General features: G+C 48.1%; 1 protein-coding gene across 4 annotated transcripts in view; it reads left to right on the top strand.

The window, feature by feature from the left end:
* Window positions 1–22151, top strand: part of rasa3 (RAS p21 protein activator 3) — a 264967-nt gene that overhangs the window by 93498 nt on the left and 149318 nt on the right. For 3 of the 4 annotated variants that reach the window (XM_070891793.1, XM_070891796.1, XM_070891795.1), the window contains exon 2: window positions 11919–12036. In XM_070891793.1, coding sequence (XP_070747894.1) covers window positions 11919–12036 — 118 coding nt within the window. Of the gene's footprint in view, window positions 1–11918; window positions 12037–20877; window positions 20919–22151 lie in introns of those variants that run through there. The other variant, XM_070891797.1, reaches the window with a different exon arrangement.

The following is a 22151-nucleotide window of genomic DNA, read 5'->3' on the forward strand; positions in this document are numbered from 1 at the left end:
AGCGAGAGGATTTGAGTATAGGAGCAGGGAGGTCTTACTGCCATTGTACAGGGCCTTAGTGAGGCCTCACCTGGAATATTGTGTTCAATTTTGGTCTCCTAATCTGAGGAAGGACGTTCTTGCTATTGAGGGAGTGCAGTGAAGGTTCACCAGACTGATTCCCGGGATGGCAGGACTGACATATGAGGAGAGACTGGATTGACTGGGCCTGTATTCATTGGAGTTTAGAAGAATGAGAGGGGATCTCATAGGAACTTATAAAATTCTGACGGGATTGGACAGGTTAGAGGCATTAAGAATGTTCCCGATACTGGAGAAGTCCAGAACCAGGGGACACAGTCTAAGGATAAGGGGTAAGCCATTCAGGACCGAGATGAGGAGAAACTTCTTCATTCAGAGAGTTGTTAACCTGTGGAATTCTCTACCGCAGAAAGTTGTTGATGCCAGTTTGTTAGATATATTCCAGAGGAAGTTAGATATGGTTATTACGGCTAAAGGGATCAAGGGGTATGGAGAGAAAGCAGGAAAGGAGTACTGAGGTGAATGATCAGCCATGATCTTATTGAATGGTGGTGCAGGCTCGAATGGCCTACTTCTGCATCTATTTTCTATGTTTCAATGTCTCTCTCTCTGTCTGTTTCCTCTGTCTGTCTGTCTCTGTCTCTGTCTCTCTCTCTCGCTCTCTCTGTCTGTCTCTCTCGCTCTCTCTGTCTGTCTCTCTCTCTCTGTCTCTCTCTGTCTCTCTCTTTGTCTGTCTGTCTGTCTCTCTCTGTCTCTCACTCTCTGTCTCTCTCTCTCTGTCTGTCTCTCTGTCTCTGCCTGTCTCTCTCTCTGTCTGTCTCTCTCTCTCTCTCTGTCTGTCTCTCTCTCTCTGCCTCTCTCTCTGTCTCTCTCTCTGTCTGTCTGTCTGTCTCTCTCTGTCTCTCATTCTCTGTCTCTCTCTCTCTCTCTCTCTCTGTCTGTCTCTCTGTCTCTGTCTGTCTCTCTCTCTGTCTGTCTCTCTCTCTCTCTCTGTCTGTCTCTCTCTCTCTGCCTCTCTCCGTCTCTCTCGCGCTCTCTCTCTCTCTCTTGTCTCTCTGTCTATCCCTTTCTGTCTATCCCTCCCTTGTCTCCCTTCCTTGTCTCTTTGTATCTGTCACTTTCTTTCTCCTCTCACTCACTTTCTTTCTCTCTCTCTCATTTCAGTCTTTCTCATTTTTTCACGTGCGTGTGTGTGTGGCGGGGGGATATGGAATGGGTAGCTCTCTCAGGCACAGTGGAGTCTCTAGAGTTCGTTAGTCCCTGCTTGTGTCACGGATTCTTTCTGCATGCAGGGACTGAGTTCCCTGTTCAAGTTAAAAAACCACTGAGCCTGAAAATGAACCAGGTGTTCAAAGCGAGAGGAGACGAGGGCTGTCCTCCTGGGGATCCCTTTAGAAATAGCTGGCTACGGGTGTCATGGGTGTAATCACTGTACCGAGTGTCATGTGGGCTCCCGGGTAGTGTCTTATTTTTGGGGAGTGCCACTCAGTGACACAATATCTAGCGAAATAACCACAGCGTTTAAACTAGTTTAATCAGTTCACTATATATGCTTGCGAGCTCTGGGCTATATGTGTGTGTGCGCGTGATGTTCCTTTTGTTTTCCACCCACTCTAGGTTCTCATAAGTGCACCCACCAAGTTTCTAACTGGCCACAAAAAAACTGCCTGTTTGGCTTCTTTCTCCCATACGCGCCGATATAGGGAAGTGTAGTCACTGAAGTTTTGTAAAAAGGCATGCATTTTCTATAGTGCCTTTACGACCTCAAAGCGTCCCAAAGTGTTTTACACTCAATGAAGTATAATGTAGGAAACATGGCAGACAATTTATGCACAGCAAGATCAAAAAAACCCAGCACTAAGATAAATGACCAGATCATCTGTTTTAGTGATGTTGGTTTAGGGATAAATATTGTCCCCAGGACACTGGGGAGAACTCCCTTGCTTTTTTCAAAATAGTGCCATGGGATCTTTTACATCCACCTGAAGAGGGCAGACGGGGCCTCGATTTAACATCTCATCCAAAAGACGGCATCTCTGACAGTGCAGCACTCTCTCAGTACTGCCCCTCCGACAGTGCAGCGCTCCCTCATTACTGCCCCTCCGACAGTGCAGCGCTCCCTCGGTACTGCCCCTTCGACAGTGCAGCGCTCCCTCAGTACTGCCCCTCCGACAGTGCAGCGCTCCCTCAGTACTGCCCCTCTGACACTGCAGTGTCCCTCCGTACTGCCTGGATTTTATGCTCAAGTCTCGGAGTGGGTCTTGACCCCACAACCTTCTGACTCGGAGGCAATCTCGACCGCCAATTTGTAACACCAGAGTCCCCCAAACAGCAATGAGATGAATGACTACTTTTGGTGTCGGTGATTGATCGGTGATTGGTGACCAGGTGTTAGATCTCTTAATTTCCAATGAAATAGTTTTATCTTTTTAATCTTGGCAGAGAGTAACAAGCTGCTGGCTGATTGCCAGTTTCTTTGTCTTACTGAGACACATGGTCAAAATGGCTGTATTTTATACCGGGTTCAATTTACAGAAAAGAACTCGCCTTCTTTGACCTTATTGGCTCAATCAATATTCTTTTAACGTTTTAATTGGCTCGCTACCGAAGGTCCGAAATTGTCAAGTTGATTGATGAGTTAATGCAACATGCCGAACTGCATGTAGCAGCCTTGACTTGGGGGTCTGTGAATTTTCACAGTCTGTCTAAATGAGCCTGTTTGAATTCTCTATCAATCCCCCCTTTGATTCTTTCACAAACTGAATCATAAAACATCAGGTATCACTGGTTAAACATTCGACAAAATAATTTCATACATGTTCTAAAATTTGTTGATGTGTTTCGCCACATGTCCGGACTAGTAGCTTCCACACAAATTTACACCAACCCGAGTTCCATCGTGGCCACAATGGAAGTCTGGTTTTAGTAGGTTAATTAACCTTATTCCAATTTAATCCAAATCAATATCTTAATTCAACCAGTAAACAACCTTTCCTTAAGCAAACATACCTCTGTGCCATGTACAGACAGTCTGCTGGGACCTGCAAGATGTCTCACCTGCGGGACAGCTGCAGCCGCCTGGTCGCAACAACATTTAATCAACATAAACAAACAATATAAAAGTAAAAGGTATTTACATGTAATTCCCTTGCTACCCTACTATTTCCCTTTGGTGCAGAGGGTCGGCTAGTAAGAAATAGGCCTATGCCTAGAATACCTACAATCAATAATACAGTAAATTTATACATTTTCGCAAAAAGTAATTGTCCTTATTAGATTTCAGCTTCAGTTACGGGTGCTCGTTTAACGTGTGAAGCGTGGATCCAGGCTTTCTTTCCTTGGACTTTAACAGCTGCCTGGGTGGTCAATAACACTTGATAAGTTCCCTCCCACTTGGCACCCAAAGGTTCTTTATGCAACTTTTTCACATACACCCAGACTCCCGGGATGATGTCGTGTCCTCCTTCGGGTGGATTACCCCAAGCTGCCGATTCCTGTCAGGAAACAGAACTAATAGCATTGGTTAAGTTCTGACAGTATGATAACAAAGTGTCACTCATTAAGTGAACATCAGCTTTTCGTAAATCGATAGTTCCTGGCAGCGACATGGGTCTTCCTGTTATAATTTCAAATGGGCTTAGACCTGTAGTTCTGTTTGCGGTTGCCCTAATGCTACATAGCATTATTGGTAGTGCCTGGGGCCATGGTGTTCCTTCTTGGTGATATTTGGAAAGCCGTTGTTTCAGAGTTCGATTCATTCGCTCTACTTGTCCTGAAGATTGTGGATGATAAGGACAGTGTAAATCCCACGTAATGTTCAGTAACCTACAGACTTCTTGGCAGACAGCACCTGTGAAGTGTGTTCCCTGATCTGAGTCAATGCTACTCGGGACTCCCCATCGGGGAATATAATCCTTACACAAGACCTTTGCAGTGTGATTGGCTGTGGCTCTTTTAGTTGGGACAGCTTCTACCCATCTAGAGAATCTGTCGACCATGACAAGAATGTTAGTGTATCCTTGGCATGAGGAAGAGATATATAATCAACCTGCAGATGCTGGAATGGTCCGACAAGGGCAGGGGGCCTCAGTTGGGGCATTACCGTGATGGGTCCAGAATTATTTTTCTGGCAGACCACACAGCTGGGCATGTTTTTTAAATCCCCGACCCCACCAGCTTTTCTGGAACCGTGCTGTCATCTGTTGTGAGGCCAAGTGTCCCCACGAGTGGATCTGTTGGGCTAAAAAAGGCATAAGCGCTTGTGGCGTGACTGGCTTGTCGGTAACTCTTTGTCTCCAAACACCATCTTCGCATAGCTTAATTCCTGCCTCAATCCATGTCCATTTTTCCTCTCGGGAGCACTCGCCTTGCATTGTTTAAAGGTCTCGTGTCAGAGTCCTGAGTGCTTTCAATCTGCACATCTGTGTTGGTTCTTCTGGAGGAACGCCCTGTGAGGCGGCATCTTTAGCTGCCTGGTCGGCTAGGGCATTTCCCTGTGCTTCTGTGGTATTTTCCTTGATATGGGCCTTACACTTCAGGATGGACACTTCCTGAGGTAATTGTATGGCCTCCAGTAAGTCTCGGACTTCTTTTCCATTTCGGATAGGTGTACCAGCAGCAGTGAGGAATCCTCTTTTCCGCCATAACATACCAAAGTCGTGAGCGACTCCAAAAGCATAACGTGAATCTGTGTAGACATTAGCTGTCTGTCCTTCTGCTATTCGACATGCTTCTGACAGGGCCCGTAACTCGGCCTGTTGTGCTGACGTTCCTGAGGGTAAACATCCTTTTGCCACTACCTCATATAAGGTTGTAACTGCCCATCCTGCTTTTCTGGTACCATTGTCAACAAAGGAGGAACCATCTGTAAACAGGATGAGGTCTGGGTTGTGCAGAGGCTCCTCTGCTGCTAAGGCTGCTTCTTCTGTTTCTTTTAAAATCTCTACGCAGTCATGCTCTTTACATTCTCCCCCCTCACCAGGACACCAGGAGAACTTCCCGCTGTTCCTCAGAGTGTGGTGGGATCTTCATTATCCATCAGAGCAGGCAGATTAATGTCTCATCTGAAAAACAGCACCGCAGTATTGCACAGAAATGTTAGTTCAAGTTAACTTGATGACGTGAGGCTTGAAACCACAACCTCCTGACACTGGATGTAAGAGTGCTACTAACTGAGCCAAGCTGACAGTTGTGCTTTTTAAAAAACACTGGTCGGTGAAGTCTGAGTGTATAGAAAATTAGTTGACACAGCGGGGTAGAATTTCCTCTTTGACTCAGTCGGCAATCTGGGCGCAAACCCGTGGCTGGAAGTTCCGCTGTACTTCCCGGAGTGAAGTTTTGCTTCAAGTTTCTGCTGTAAATCATAGGCCGTAATTGTTTATATTTTGATCCTTGTGTTAAAATATTCCTTGATGTTTTTTAAGAGCGGTAGCCTGCTAGTTTTATGAATACAGCTGAAAGTGGCTTTATCAAAAAGTAAGTATTCTTACTCAGTGTCCAATCTGTCATCTGTCAGTAACCGAATTTAAAATAATTAAAAATTACTGTTAAAACTATACAGAACCATTTACTAGTTTCACTAGTGTACAGTAGTCAGTTTCTTAGTAAATTAAATAGAAAAACAATTTAAAATATGCCTATTGGTGTCCCTAACAAAAAGGGCTTAATTTTAAGAGCCTCCTCGATGGCGCGTAAATGAGAGCAATTAGCGGAAATGCTCCACGGTGATACACAGACAGAGACCTGGGGGTATGTGTGCATAAATCATTGAAAGTGGCAGGGCAGGTTGAGAAAACAGTTAACAAAGCTTACAGGCTCCTGGGCTTCATAAATAGAGGCATAGAGTACAAAACTGTGGAAATTATAATGAACCTGTATAATACACTGGTTCGGCCCAAATTGGAGTACTGTGTCCAAATCTGGGCACCGTAGTTTAGGAAGGATGTGAAGGCCTTGGAGATGGTGCAGACAAGATTTACGAGAATGATTCCAGGAATGAGGGACTTCAGTTACATGGATAGACTGGAGAAGCTGGGGTTGTTCTCCTTGGAACAGAGAAGATTGAGAAGAGATTTGATAGAGGTGCTCAAAATCATGAGGGGTCTGGACAGAGTATATAGAGAGAAACTGTTCCTATTGGCAGAAGGGTTGAGAACCAGAGGACACAGATTTAAGGTGATTGGCAAAAGAACCAAAGGCAATGTAAGAAAACACACTTTTTATACAGCGAGTGATTGGGATCTGGAATGTACTATTTAAAAGGGTGGTGGAGGCAGACTCCATCTTATCTGTCAAAGGGGAGTTAGATAAGTATCTGAAGGAAAAAGATTTGCAGGGTGTTACATTTAGAATAACTCCACAAGACTGTATATCTTAAGCTCAAACTGTTGTGACCTTGGTAACGCCAGAGTGAGGAAGCAGCATGGTAGACTGCCTTTTATACCTGCTTGCCCAGGGTGTGCAGGCGACCCTTGGATCTCCCACAGGTGCACCCCCTGGTGGCAAGTCTTACACATTGGTAATGTTTACATACATAACATCACTCCTCCCCCAAAAGTCTTATGTACAACTTATTTACAAGTTGAGGCGATCCGGGTCTGCGTTCCCGGGTTGATAGTCTGAGTTGAAGTCCTGGCATGGGTTAGTCGGTTGGATCATTGCTGCACTCCTGTGTGGCTGGTCTGATCGGACAGTCGGGCATGGTGGGTTCATCCTCGTGGTTGACCGTGAGGTCGATTGCTGGTTGGGTGTGTGTGGGTGGATCATTGATGGTAATGTCCTCTTCAAACTGTTCTTGGTAGTCAATGAACCGCAGTTTGGTCTGATCCAAGTATTTCTGCACGTTTGTCTGATCAAAAGTTTGACAACAAACACTCTATTCCCTTCTTGGCTAACACAGTGCCAGCAACCCATTTTGGACCATGACCATAATTAAGAACAAACACAAGGTCATTAACTTCAATGTCGCGTGATACAGCCGCGTGATCGTGGTACATGTTACGCTGGTGACGCCGGGTTTGTACATGATCATTGAGATCCGGGTGGACTAAGGAGAGCCTGGTTTTGAGTGCTCTCTTCATTAGCAATTCTGCAGGGGGAACCCTGGTAAGCGAGTGGGGTCGTGTGCAGTAGCTGAGCAGAATCCGAGATAACCGGGTCTGCAGGGAACTGTCCGTCACGTGTTTTAAGTTCTGCTTGATGGTTTGGACTGCCCATTCCGCTTGACCATTGGATGCGGGCTTAAACGGCGCAGACCTGATGTGTGATGCCATTGCGTGTCACGAATTTGTTGAATTCCGAGCTGGTGAAGCATGGTCCACTGTCACTAACAAGGACGTTGGGCAAACCATGGGTAGCGAACATGGCCCGGAGTCTTTCAATAGTGGCAGTGGACATACATGACGACATTATTATACATTCAATCCATTTAGAGTAAGCGTCCACTGCTACTAGGAACATCTTTCCTAGAAAGAGGCCAGCAAAATCTACATGGACCCTTGACCACGGTTTGGAGAGCCACGATCACAGACTCAGTGGGGCCTCCCTTGGTGCATTGCTCAACTGTGAGCAAGTGTTGCATTGGTGTACGCGTGACTCCAATTCCGAGTCAATGCAGGGCCACCAAACGTGCGACCTGGCGATAGCCTTCACCATGACTATGCCTGGGTGAGTACTGTGAAGGTCGCATATAAACGTTTCCCTGCCTTTTTTTGGCAAAATGACACGATTCACTAATAGGAGGCAGTCCGAATGGATGGACATTTTGTCCTTACGTCGGCGGAACGGCTTAATTTCGTCTTGCATTTCCCCTGGAAACGCCGACCAGCTCTCATTGAGGACACAGCTTTTTACTAGTGATAGCACTGGGTCTTGGCTAGTCCGGGTCCTGATCTGGCAAGCCGTGACAGGTGACCCCTCGCTCTCAAAAGCATCCATTACAAGGAGCAAGTCTGCGGGTTGCGCCATTTCCACCCCGGTGGTGGGCAATGGTAGCCGACTGAGGGCATCAGCACAGTTCTCAGTGCCTGGTCTGTGGCGGATTATATAATCATACACAGATAATGTTAGTGCCCATCTTTGGATGCGGGACGAAGCATTGGTGTTTATACCTTTGCTTTCTGAGAACAACGAAATAAGCGGCTTGTGGTCGGCTAGTACTAAACGTTTACATAGGTCATACAATACAAATAACTTGTTAGAACATAGCAGGTTTCTGGCCTTGTTAAAGGATGTCTCTTGAGATTTACCCCAAACCCAGTCGTCTCCCTTGTGTAGCAATAAATGCAATGGTTCCAGTAAAGTGTTCAACCCCGGTAGAAAGTTACCAAAATAGTTGAGGAGTCCCAGGAATGAACGCAGTGGTTTGGGTGCATTCTTGATAGCCTCTGTCTTGGAGTCCATGGGTCTGATGCCGTCCGCCGCAATCTTTCTACCCAGAAATTCGATCTCTGGCGGCAGGAAAACACTCTTGGAGCGTTTCAGCCTGAGTCCCACTCCGTCCAGTCGCTTTAGAACCTTTTCCAGGTTGTGCAAGTGTTTGGTGGTGTTGCGGCCAGTGATCAAGATATCGTCTTGGAACACCACAGTGCGCGGAACCGATTTCAGCAGACTCTCCATGTTCCTCTGGAAGTTGTCCGCCGCCGAGTGAATCCCAAAGAGGCATCTGTAGTATATGTACAGTCCTCTGTGCATGTTGATGCACATAAATTTCTTTGACGGTTCAGCCAGCTCCTGTGTTATGTAAGCGGAGGTTAGATCCAGCTTGGTGAACGACTTCCCCCCCTGCTAGTGTTGCAAACAGGTCATCTGCTTTGGGTAGTGGGTACTGGTCCTGTAACAAGACTCGGTTGATCGTTACCTTGTGGTCCCCGCAGATTCTGACTGTCCCATCGCTTTTCAACACCGGAACAATTGGACTGGCCCACTCGTTGAACTCGACTGGCGATATGATTCCCTCTTGTTGAAGTCTGTCCAGCTCGATCTCGACTTTCTCTCGCATCATATATGGAACCGCTCAGGCCTTGTGATGAATGGGTCGTGCATCAGGGACTAGATGGATCTGCACTTTGGCGCCTGCGAAGTTGCCGATGCCTGGCTCGAATAACGACAGGAATTTGTTTAGCACTTGGGCGCACGAGGCGTCATCCTCCGAAGACAGTCTTCGGAGGATGACGCATCGTGCGCCCAAGTCATCCCAGTTTCATCGGATCTTTTCTAGCCAGTTTCTGCCGAACAGCGTTGGGCCATCGCCTGGTACAATCCATAGTGGTAAATCATGCACAGCTCCATCGTACGATACCTTCATTGTCGCTCTGCCAATGACTGGTATGAGCTCTTTGGTATAAGTGCGCAGCTTGGTATGGATCGGGCTTAGTTTTGGCCTTTGTGCCTTGTTGCCCCACAGTTTCTCAAAAGCCTTCTGGCTCATAATTGACTGACTCGCCCCCGTGTCCAATTCCATGGAAACTGGAATGCCATTTAATTTGACTTTTAACATTATCGGAGGGCTTTTGGTGGTGAAGGTGTGTGCCCCATACACTTCCTCTTCAGCCTCAGGTTGAGTTGCCTCTCTTTATCGTTCAGCGTGATCCATGCCGGATCGGTCATCTTCTGCTAATTCTGCCACGCGGTGAGTCGCAGCACGTTTGCACATTCGCTGGAGGTGCCCCATTGTTCCACAGCCCTTGCACACGTAGCGCTTGAATCGACATTGATGGGCCAACATGGTGCTAATGGATTCGTATTCATGCCTCACGGTGGGCACTAAGTCATCCTAGGTCTGGCCTCTGCAGGCGTGTAGGTTATGTACAGTTCTGCTTGCTGAAGACATTATTTTATGCACAGTACATGCCGGTGAGTTCCGATACTGCAATGATATCTGTTTAGTGTTATCGCTCTTGGACATGAAAGCCTGGGCTATCGTGATGGCCTTGCTCAGACCTAGGGATTCGGCAGACAGCAGTTTGCGAAGAATGACCCCGTAGCCGATTCCAAGCACGAAAAAGTCCCGCAACACTTCCCCCAAAAATCCAACAAATACGCTCGGTCCCGCAAGGTGTCTTAGGTCAGCGACATAGCTCGCCACGTCCTGGCCCTCGGAGCGGTGGTGCATATAAAAGCGATACCTGGCCATTAAGATGCTCTCCTTTGGCTGGAGGTGTTCCCGAACCAGTGTGCACAGCTCTTCATATGTCTTCTCCATTGGTTTCGTCGGTGCTAGCAGATTTCTGATAAGGCCATATATCGTGGACCCGCAAACGGTGAGGAGAATCGCCCTGCGCTTGATCGCGGTTTCTTTTCCAGCTCGTTGGCCATGAAGTACAGGTCAAGACGCTCAACGAAGGCTTCCCAATCATCACCCTCAACAAATCTCTCAAGAATACCAATGGAAGCCATAACTGCGTGCAAGTTCATGATCTGTTACTCGTCGCCAATTGTTACATTTAGAATAACTCCACAAGACTGTACATCTTAAGTCAAACTGTTGTGACCTTGTTTCTTTAATGTAACTCCAGAGTGAGGAGGCAGCATGGTAGACTGCTTTTTATACCTGCTTGCCCGGGGTGTGTAGATGACCATTGGATCTCCCACAGGTACACTCCCTGGTGGCAAGTCTTACATATTGGTAATGTTTACATACATAACACAGGGCTACGGGGAAAGGGCGAGGGAGTGGGACTAGCTGAGAGTCGGCACGGGCTCGATGGGCCACATGGCCACCTTCCATGCTGTAACGATTCTATGATTCTATCAATTGCTATGTATTGAGCTTTCAAGATTAGGGCAAGAATTTGTGACAGTTTTTAAAATCTGTGAAAATACTCAACAGCATTCCAATACGAGATCATTAATCTGTTGCACAGAGAACATGGATTAAAATTCTTTCCCTACCCAACTTGTGACTCAGTTGATAGCTCTCTCGCCTCTAAGTCGGAAGGTTGTGTGTTCAAGCCGCACTCCGGAGACTTGAGCACAAAAATCTAGGCTGATATTCCCAGTGCAGTACTGAAGGAGTACTGCACTGTTGTAGGTACCATCTTTCGGATGACACGTTAAAACCAGGCCCCATCCGCCTCTCAGGTGGATGTGAAAGATTCCACGGCACTATTCAAAGAAGAGCAGGGAAGTTCTCCCCGGTGTCCTGACTAATTAACCAGCATCACTAAACCAGATTATCTGGTCATTATCACATTACTATTTGTGGGAACTTGCCCAAAGTGGCTGCCACATTTCCTACATTATAACAATGATGACATTTAAAAAGTACTTCATTGGCTGTAGAGCGCTTTGCGATGTCCTGTGCCCAAATCCCTCCACAGCCTCGCCCCCTCCCTATCTCTGTAACCTCCTCCAGTCCTACAACCGTCCGAGATCTCTGTGGTCCTTCAATTCTGCCCTCTTGAGCATCTCCAATTTCCATCGCTCCAACATTGATCGTCGTGCCTTCAGCTGCCTGGGCCCTAAGCTCTGAAATTCCCTCTCTAAACCTCTCCACCTCTCTTTTTCCTTTAAGAAGCTCCTTAAAACACCCCTCTTAGACCAAGCTTTTGGTCACCTGCCCTAATATGTCCTTTAATGGCTCAGTGTCAAATGGTGTCTGATTACACTCCTCCGAAGCGCCTTGGGACATTTTACTACATTAAAGGCGCTGTATAAATGCATTTTTGTAAATACCTTCTGCTTTAAATTGAACCCTGAGAAAGGCAAATCCCTTCTGCTAATGCGCAATGGTATGTTTGGCAGTTTGTATTGTGGCTGTGCTATGGGGCAGATAGAAAAAAGCAGCGGGAATTCAGGCGAGATCTCATCTGGGATGTCCATGTAAAGTTCTGTAGAGACCAGGTTGCTCTTGTTTTGATTCCAGTGCTAATTATGTGCTCTTTGTTCTTGCCTTGCAGGAGAAGCAAAAAACATGCCTCCCTACCCAGGACCAAATAAGATGAGGGACTGCTACTGTACGGTCAATCTGGATCAAGAAGAGGTGTTTCGGACCAAAATAGTGGAGAAATCCTTATGGTAAATGTTTTTATTGTTACTGAATTTGAATTTCACTTGTAACTTTTTGGCAATTGAAGTGAAAATATTTTAGCAATCAATGATCAAAATAACATGCCTGCATTTGCTCAGACGATCTCTTTCTCTGAAGTCGCTGACTGCTGTTGATAGACCATTTCATGGCCTCGCACCTCCCTATCTCTGTAACCTCTACAACCCTCCGAGATCTATGTTACATCCTCCAGCCCTACAACCCTCCCGAGATCTCTGTAGCCTCCTCCAGCCCTACAACCCTCCCGAGATCTCTGTAACCTCCTCCAGCCCTACAACCCTCCCGAGATCTCTGTAGCCTCCTCCAGCCCTACAACCCTCCCGAGATCTCTGTAACCTCCTCCAGCCCTACAACCCTCCCGAGATCTCTGTAACCTCCTCCAGCTCTACAACCCTCCCGAGATCTCTGTAACCTCCTCCAGCCCTACAACCCTCCGGGATCTCTGTAACCTCCTCCAGCCCTACAACCCCCCCGAGATCTCTGTAGCCTCCTCCAGCCCTACAACCCTCCCGAGATCTCTGTAACCTCCTCCAGCCCTACAACCCTCCGAGATCTTTGGAGCCTCCTCCAGCCCTACAACCCTCCGAGATCTCTGCACTTTTCCAATTCTGGTCTCTTGCACATCCCTCACTTCCTTCACTCCACCATTGGTAGCTGTGCCTTCATTTGCCTGGGCCCAAAGCTCTGGAATTCCCTCACTAAACCTCTCCGCCTCTCTCTCCTCCTGGGTTGTTGACCTAGGGGAGTGGGCGGGGAAGTGGAGTTGAGGCCAGGTTCGGACCAGCCATGATCTTATTGAATGGTGGAGCACGCTCGAGGGCCAAATGGCCTACTGTTGCTCCTATTTCTTATGTTCTTTAAGATGGTCCTTAAAACCTACTTATTTGATCAAGTTTTTATTATCTCCTTATGTGGCCCAGTGTCAAATTATATTTGATAGCGCTTCTGTGAAAAAGGTGACCTATAAATGCAAGTTGTTTTTGTTTCACATTATTGGCAGCCCTAGGTACCTTGGATGAATAGTCAATGTGAGGTTAGATAAGGAGCGTCCACATAAAGGAGCCAAGTTTCCACCGACCTTTAGAACGGCGCACCTCCATGAGGTCCGCCGACTTTCTGGAACAAAAAGCACGCCTAATCCTTATCGTGGTATTCTCTACGCTCACCAGGCCTCCTTTGGACTCGGCGGAGCGCAGCAGAACCAGCGGGGGGCAGAGCCAGGTCCCAGTGCTGAAAACAGTGCTGGGACCTCTGCACATGCGCGCTAGAGTGTGCGCACATGTGCAGTAACCCCTCGCCCCAGATTCTGTGTGCGTGTACTGCAGGCTGTGCGGGAGGGGCCCTAGCCCGGGCCGAATGGGCTCCCCACCGCGACCTGCGAAGGAACAGACGGCATTGTCCGTCATCGGAGACAGGAGATCTTGGGAACAGAAAGCCAAACAAGAAAGGGAGAAGGAGCTGGCAAAAGTGATCATCAAGAAGAAAGATGGCTGAGGCTATCGAGTGTTCCTTGGGACTGTCTCGGAGATGTTCGGGGGGGTAGCAGGAAAGCAAAGAGATTGGGGGCAAGATGCGAGTAGGATGGGACTTGGACAGGCTTGTATGTTTATCGTTCCCCCCCTTCCTCTTCCCCCCATCCCCCCACCTCCTCACCCCCTTAGACAAATAGGCTGACATTGCAGAGGCAGTGGATCAGAGCATAAACCCAAGCTTTATTTCTTTATTCTTCCTCCCAAACACTGGGCCACTGCTCCCTGACATCAGATGACTTGGCCCAGAGTGTGGATTGAACTGGGGACTTTCCTGCTCTCTGTGGTTCAGTACCGCAGCAGTTGCTGCATTTAGCCACTTGGCTGTTAGAGGAGCCTGAGAAAGGCATTTCTGATATTAACCGTGGGAACCAGTGAAGAAATCCTAAAGTTATGGAAATCCATAGTAATGAAGAAAGTCTTAAGTCCTTTAGGAGATCTTTTTGGGGTTGAATTTCTACAGGGGTTCTTGCGATCGCCCACCGTAACTTTGGCAAAAGAACATAAGAACATAGAAATAGAAATTTACAGCACAAAAGGAGGCCATTTGGCCCATCATGTCTATGCCGGCCGACAAAGAGCTATCTAACCTAATCCCACTTTCCAGCTCTTGGTCCGTAGCCTTGAAGCTTACAGCATTTCAAGTGCATATCCAAGTACTTTTTAAATGTGGTCAGGGTTTCTGACTCTGCTAGCCTTTCAGGCAGTGAGTTCCAGACTCCCACCACCCTCTAGGTGAAAAGATTGCTCCTCAAATCCCTTCTAATCCTTCTACCAATTACTTTAAATCTATGCCCCCTAGCTGTTGACCCATGGGAGCAGAGTAGGTCATAGGTCTCCACGAGCCTGCCCCTCCATTCAATAACATCGTGGCTGATCTTCTACCTCAGCTCCACTTTCCCGCCTGATCTCCATATCTCTCAATTCCCCGAGAGTCCAAAAATCTATCGATCTCAACCTTGAATATACTCAAAAGATCTGGAGAAAATGCGTAAATGGCTTTTACACCATTTCTCCAGGGTTTCCTTCCACCAGGGGCAATAAGGGAAAGAATAAAACTCTGGAAAAATCCTCTCCGACCCGAAGAGGCAATTGAAATCAGTCCAGATCCTAACGACTCTCTGTGTAAAAAAGTTTTTTCTAATGTCGCCTTTGGTTCTTTTGCCAATCACCTTAAATAAGAACATAAGAATAGGAGCAGTAGCTGGCCATTTGACCCCTCGAGCATGCTCTGCTATTTAATATCATGGCTGATCTGATCTTGGCTTCAACTCAACTTCCCTGCCTGCTCCCCATAACCCTTGACTCCCTTATCGTTCAAAAATCTGTCTACCTCCACCTTAAATATATTCAATGACCCAGCCTCCACAGTTCTCTGGGGTAGAGAATTCCAAAGATTCACAACCCTCTGGAGAAGCAATTCCTCCTCATCTCCATTTTAAATGGGCGACCACTTTTTAAATAGGTAGAGGGATAAATATTGGCCAGGGCAATAATATTCTTCCAATAGTGCCATGGGATCTTTTACATCCATCTGAGAGGGAAGGCGGGGCCTAGGATTAATGTCTCCTCATGAAAGACTGCTCCTCCGACAGTGTAGCACTCCCTCGTTACTGCCCCTCCGACAGTGCAGCGCTTCCTCGGTACTGTCCCTCCAACAGTGCAGCGCTCCCTCGGTACTGTCCCTCCAACAGTGCAGCGCTCCCTCGGTACTGCCCCTCCAACAGTGCAGCGCTCCCTCGGTACTGCCCCTCCAACAGTGCAGCGCTCCCTCAGTACTACCCCTCTGACAGTGCAGTGCTCTCTCAGTACTGCCCCTCCGACAGTGCAGCGCTCCCTCAGTACTACCCCTCCGACAGTGCAGTGCTCTCTCAGTACTGCCCCTCTTACAGTGCAGCGCTCCCTCAGTACTGCACTGGAGTGTCAGTCTAGATTTTGTGCTCGTCTCTGGAGTGGGATTTGAATCCACAACTTTCTGAATCAGAGGCGAGAGTGCTACCCACTGATCCATGGCTTGTGGCATTCAGAAAATTGCTGTCAGTTAATAAAAAACCTGAGCTTGGGAATCTTCTGAGTAGCTTTGCTGAAGCGTAATTAAGCCCTTATTAGAGAACTCCGCTTTCTAACGCTCGAGTCGGTTTTATCTGAATTTGATCTTTTTGGAGATTACATTGGTTCAAAAGAACCTCGGAGATTATCTTCATGTTTGTCAGTTCTGTATGTGCCCTGCCAGACACAATCGACTTCAGATCAAGATCCTTAAAGGAATAAATAAATTGAATTATGATAATATGTTTGAGATTGGTGTAAACTTCCGCTTGTGATGCATGGGCTCAGGTTTAGCTTGGGGAATGTGTGCATACAGTTTAGATTTAACAACTTTATCCAGAGTTTGGTGAATGTGTCAAATGGGCTTCCCAATGGAAGCAGATGGTGTGTGTAGGGAGTGTGCGGATGAGTAATTTAGTTTGAGAAATAGACTGAGGTTTTTTACAATCCTATACTTTGCTTTGTACCTAAGGAGGGAACAAGAAAAAGAAATGACTTGCATTTCTACAGCACCTTTCACAACCTCAGGACATCCGAAAGCGCTTTACAGCCAGTGAAGGACTATTTGGTGGCAAAAACAGGAAGCCAGAATATTATCTGAATGGTGACAGATTAGGAAAAGGGAAGGTGCAAAGAGACCTGGGTGTCATAGTACATCAGTCATTGAAAGTTGGCATGCAGGTACAGCAGGCATGAAGAAGGCAAATGGCATGTTGGCCTTCATAGCTAGGGGATTTGAGTATGGGAGCAGGGAGGTCTTACTGCAGTTGTACAGAGCCTTGGTGAGGCCACACCTGGAATATTGTGTTCAGTTTTGGTCACCTAATCTGAGGAAGGACGTTCTTGCTATTGAGGGAGTGCAGCGAAGGTTCACCAGATTGATTCCCGGGATGGCAGGACTGACATATGAGGAGAGACTGAATCAACTGGGCTTGTATCCACTGGAGTTTAGAAGAATGAGAGGGGATCTCATAGAAACATATAAAATTCTGACGGGATTGGACAGGTTAGAGGCAGGAAGAATGTTCCCGTTGCTGGGGCATTCCAGAACCAGGGGTCACAGTCTAAAAATAAGGGATAAGCCATTCAGGACCGAGATGAGGAGAAACTTATTCACTCAGAGGGTGGTTAACCTGTGGAATTCTCTACCACAGAGAGTTGCTGATGCCAGTTCGTTAGATATATTCAAAAGGGAGTTAGATATGGCCCTTACGGCCAAAGGGATCAAGGGGTATGGAGAGAAAGCAGGAAAGGGGTACTGTGGTTGAATGATCAGATATGATCTTATTGAATGGTGGTGCAGGCTCGAAGGGCCGAATGGCCTACTCCTGCACCTATTTTCTATGTTTCTATGTTGTAATGTAGGAAATGCAGCAGCCAATTTGCACACAGCAAGCTCCCACAAACAGCAGTGTGATGATGACGAGATAATCTGTTGCAATGAGGTTAGTTGAGGGATAAATATTGGCCCAGAACACCGAGTAGAACGCCCTTGCTCTTCGAATAGTGCCGTGGGACCTTTAACACACCTGAGAGGGCAGACTCGGGTTTGGTTTAGCATCTCATCTGCCCCTCCAGCAGTGCAACAGTCCCTCGGTACTGCCCCTCCGACAGTGCAGCGCGCTCTCAGTAATGACCCTGCAACAGTGCAGTGCTCCCTCAGTACTGCCCCTCCCACATTGCAGGGCCCCCTTAGTACTGCTCCTCTGATAGTGCTGCATTCCCTCAGCACTGCACTGGAGTGTCAGCCTAGATTTATGTGCTTAAGTCACTGGAGTGGGACCCACAACCTTCTGACTCAGAAGCGAGTGTGCTACCCACTGAACCATAGCTGACGCACAATAAGAGGAAAATATCCTCTGGAATGTTCATCTCTGACCCCCTCAGGTGATCAAAACCAGTCCAGGAGATCGCACTGACCTATATAGTGCCCTATGAGGAACGATTGAGTAGATTGGGCCTATTCCCTGGACTTTAGAAGAATGAAATGTGATCTCATTGAAGCGTGCAAGATTCTGAGGGGAATCAACAGGTTAGATGCAGGGAGGATATTTCCTCTGGCTCGAGAGTCTAGAACCAGTCTCAGAATAAGGGGTCAGGCATTTAAGACTGAGATGAGGAGAAATTTCTTCACTCAGAGGGTTGTGAATCTTTGGAATTCTCTATCCCAGAGGGCTGTGGTTGAGTATATTCAAGGCTGGGCTTGATAGATTTTTGGATACTAAAGGAACCAAGGGATATGGGGATAGTGCAGGAAGGTGGAGTTGAGGTAGAAGATCAGCCATGATCTTATTTGAATGGTGGAGCAGGCTCGAGGGGCCAAATGTCCTACTCCAGCTCCTATTTCTTATGTTCTTATGATCTCCGCCCCAGCCAGGACCCGGTGCAACTCCCTCTTGAAGGCACAGAGTCAGCTCCCACCGCACCAGCCCACAACATGTTCCAGAGGCTCACTGCTCTCTGGGAAAAGAAGACCCGCCCAACATCCAATCTATTACCCCCATAATGTCTCTTTATCCTTTTCGGATTCTTTTTAAGCCATTGGGGATTTGAATGGCCGACCCCACTAGATCAGCAGGCCTAAAAACCAAAGTCAGAAATTGCAACTGAGCAACATTGCTGTTGCTCCGTCTGATGGAGACCCCTCTGTCACCTGCCACACTGGGAAAGTTAGGGCGAGGTTTGGAAAGTGTCGCATCATTCGCATTTCTAGCCAATCTCAACTTGAAATAGAGTGCTTTGAGCCAAAGTCACACATCTATTACATTCAGTAGCTCGGTTCAAATCTGTGCATTTTTAATTTGCTTCATTCCACTTTTGTTGTTCCAATTTCAGATCTTTTGCAAGTGAGCTTTAGAAGCTTTAATGAATAAAACCAGGGATTTTGCCTGTCATGCCTCCTTCCGAAAAAATAATTCTGTGCCAGCGTTTGAACAAGGGTCTCCTTTGACCAGCGAATAAAGAGACTTTACTTTTTCAGCTCTGCCAGCTAAATATTCAGGGGTTTTTTTTGTTTGTTTTCTGTTGATTACCGAAGTGGAATTGTCCCACGTTTGTTTACAGTGCACACAGAGCTGGCCAACTCAACAAGGAGCTGCTGAGAGTAGCTTTTGTGCGACACTGCTGTGGATTTCTGCGACTTAAACTGCAGCAAGACAGTTTGCCAGGATTCCCAGTGCCCAGGACATTTCTCCCATGCAGGACACTGCAATTTGTAGCCATGCAGTTTATTCTCCTGCGATGGTGGGACTTAGAGGGTTAAATTGAGGGAACGGAAACATCGTGGTAATGTTACTGGACTAGTAATCCAGAGCTCTGGACTAATGCTCCAGAAACAGGAGTTCAAATCCCACCACGGCAGCTGGAGAGTTTAAATTCAGTTAATTAAATCTGAAATAAAAAGCTAATATCAGTAATGGTGGCCATGGATTGTTGTGAAAAAAATACCTGGTTCATTCATGTCCTTCAGGGAAGGAAATCTGCCGTCCTTACCCGGTCTGGCCTATATGTGACTCCAGACCCACAGCAATGTGGTTGACTCTAAGCTGCCCTCTGAAATGGCCCAGCAAGTCACTCCGTTGTACCAAACTGCTACAACAAAGTCAGCACGGTGCTGGTACCTTTCACCACAAGGAATGCAGCGGTTCAAGAGGGCAGCTCAACATTACCTTCTCGAGGGCAATTAGGAATGGGCAATAAATGCCAGCCTTTCCAGCGATGCCCACATCCTGTGAACAAATTTTTTTAACGTTACAAAGGCAGGTTGCGAAGGCGAGGCTTGTATCCTCCGAGGATAGATGATTAAGGGGTGCTCTAATTGAGGTATTTTAGATGATTTAAAGGAGTTGCAGGGTAGAGAGAAACTATTTCTTCTGATTGGGGGGGGGAGTCTAGAACAAGGCGGCATCACCTTAAAATTAGAGCCAGGCCATTCAGGGGTGATGTCAGGAAGCACTTCTTCACACAGAGAGTAGTGGAAATCTGGAAGTCTCTCCAAAAAAGCTGTGGATGATTGGGGACAATTGGAGCTTTCAAAACTGAGCATGATAGGTATTTTGTTAGGCAAGGATATGAAGGGTTTCGGAACCAAGAGCGGGGGTAGATAGAGTTGGGTCACTAAGCCATGATCTAGAATAGCGGAACAGGCACAAGGGGCTGAATGGCCTCCTCCTTATTCCTATGTTCAGTTCTGTGTTCTACCAGATAAAGTAGTCAGTATCCGCGAAACTGGCCGAAGGGTGCTGAGGGAAAAGAAAGACTGACTTGCATTTATATAGCACCTTTCACGACCAGCGGACTTTGCAGCTAATGAAGCACTCTTTAAGTTGTAGTCACTGTTGTAACATGGGAAATGCGGCAGCCAATAAACGCACAGCAAGCTTTCATAAACAACAATGTGATAATGACTAGATAATCTGTTTTTTGTTATGTTAATTGAGGAATAAATATTGGCCAGGGCTCTGGAGATTTTCTTTGAACTATTGCCATGGGATCTTTTATGTCCACCTGAGAGAGCAAACAGGGCCTTGGCTTAACGTCTCATCCGAAAGATGGTACCCCCGACAGTGCAGCACTTCTTCAGTACTGCTCCTCCGACAGTGCAGTGCTCCCTCAGTGCTGCCCCTCCGACAGTGCAGCGCTCCCTCAGTACTGCCCCTCGGACAGTACAGCGCTCCATCAGTACTGCCCCTCCGACAGTGCAGCTCTCTCTCTGTACTGCCCCTCCGACAGTGCAGTGCTCCCTCAGTACGGCCCCTCCGACAGTGCAGCTCTCTCTCAGTACTGCCCCTCCGACAGCGCAGCGCTTCCTCAGTACGGCCCCTCCGACAGTGCAGCTCTCTCTCTGTACTGCCCCTCCGACAGTGCAGTGCTCCCTCAGTACTGCCCCTCTGACAGTGCAGCGCTCCCTCAGTATTGCACTGGAGTGTCAGCCTAGACTTTTGTCTCTGGAGTGGGATTTGAATCCACAACCTTCTGACTCCGAGGCGAGAGTGCTGCCCACTGAGCCACACTGGCACTAAAGGGCATGGTGGGGAGTGTTGCCAGGGAAAGGCACTATGTTTGTGCAAAATTTTTAGTTCGCTTTTCTGGGCTTTAGTTTCCGGCTTCCGGTCTAAGGAAAGAACTTGCATTGACGTAGTTCCTTATCAAGCCCGCAGGAAGTCCTGCAGCAATACGCGTACAGCAGATTATTTTAGAAGTGTTGTCACTTTTAATTATGCAAACAGGGCAAGTCAGTTGTGCACATCGAGATCCCACAAACAGCAGATGAGGTGAATGACCAGTTAATTTATTTGTTTTTGTTTTGTTGGGTTTGAAGGAGGAATATTAGCCAGGATACTGGGAGAACCTCCCCTATTCTTTCTTCCAATTCTGGCAATGAAGATCTTTAATGCCCACCTGAACAGGCAGACGAAGAGATGATGGTGGGCCAGGAGGTGGGGGTCAGAGAGAGTTGGGCGCGGGGAGAAGGGGTGTGGAGAGGGAGTAGTGAAGTGAGGGGGAGGAGCGGTTGGGGAGAGGAGGTGCGGAGAGGGAGTGGTGAAGTGAGGGAGAGGAGGGGTTGGAGAGTGGGGAGAGGAGGCGCGGAGAGGGAGTGGTGAAGTGAGGGAGAGGAGGGGTTGGAGAGTGGGGAGAGGAGGCGCGGAGAGGGAGTGGTGAAGTGAGGGAGAGGAGGGATTGGAGAGTGGGGAGAGGAGGCGCGGAGAGGGAGTGGTGAAGTGAGGGAGAGGAGGGGTTGGAGAGTGGGGAGAGGAGGCGCGGAGAGGGAGTGGTGAAGTGAGGGGGAGGAGCGGTTGGGGAGAGGAGGTGCGGAGAGGGAGTGGTGAAGTGAGGGAGAGGAGGGGTTGGAGAGTGGGGATGGGGGTGCGGAGAGGGAGTGGTGAAGTGAGGGGGAGGAGCGGTTGGAGAGTGGGGAGAGGAGGCGCGGAGAGGGAGTGGTGAAGTGAGGGAGAGGAGGGGTTGGAGAGTGGGGAGAGGAGGCGCGGAGAGGGAGTGGTGAAGTGAGGGGGAGGAGCGGTTGGAGAGTGGGGAGAGGAGGCGCGGAGAGGGAGTGGTGAAGTGAGGGGGAGGAGCGGTTGGGGAGAGGAGGTGCGGAGAGGGAGTGGTGAAGTGAGGGAGAGGAGGGGTTGGAGAGTGGGGAGAGGAGGCGCGGAGAGGGAGTGGTGAAGTGAGGGGGAGGAGCGGTTGGGGAGAGGAGGTGCGGAGAGGGAGTGGTGAAGTGAGGGGGAGGAGCGGTTGGAGAGTGGGGAGAGGAGGCGCGGAGAGGGAGTGGTGAAGTGAGGGGGAGGAGCGGTTGGAGAGTGGGGGTGTGGGGAGGATGGGGCAGGGGAAGGATTCAGGGAATGGAGGGACAGAGAGGTGGTGGCAAAGAGAAGGGGGGAGGAAAGGATGGGATGGGCTGCAAGAGCGGTGGTGGGGGTGGGGGGGAGCGGGAAGGTTGCAGAGAGAGGGGAGTTGTTGCTGATAATCAAGTAATCAATGATCCACCATCATCTGATTTTTAA

The sequence above is a fragment of the Pristiophorus japonicus genome, chromosome 10 (genome assembly GCF_044704955.1).
Source record: "Pristiophorus japonicus isolate sPriJap1 chromosome 10, sPriJap1.hap1, whole genome shotgun sequence".
NCBI classification, from domain to species: domain Eukaryota; kingdom Metazoa; phylum Chordata; class Chondrichthyes; family Pristiophoridae; genus Pristiophorus; species Pristiophorus japonicus.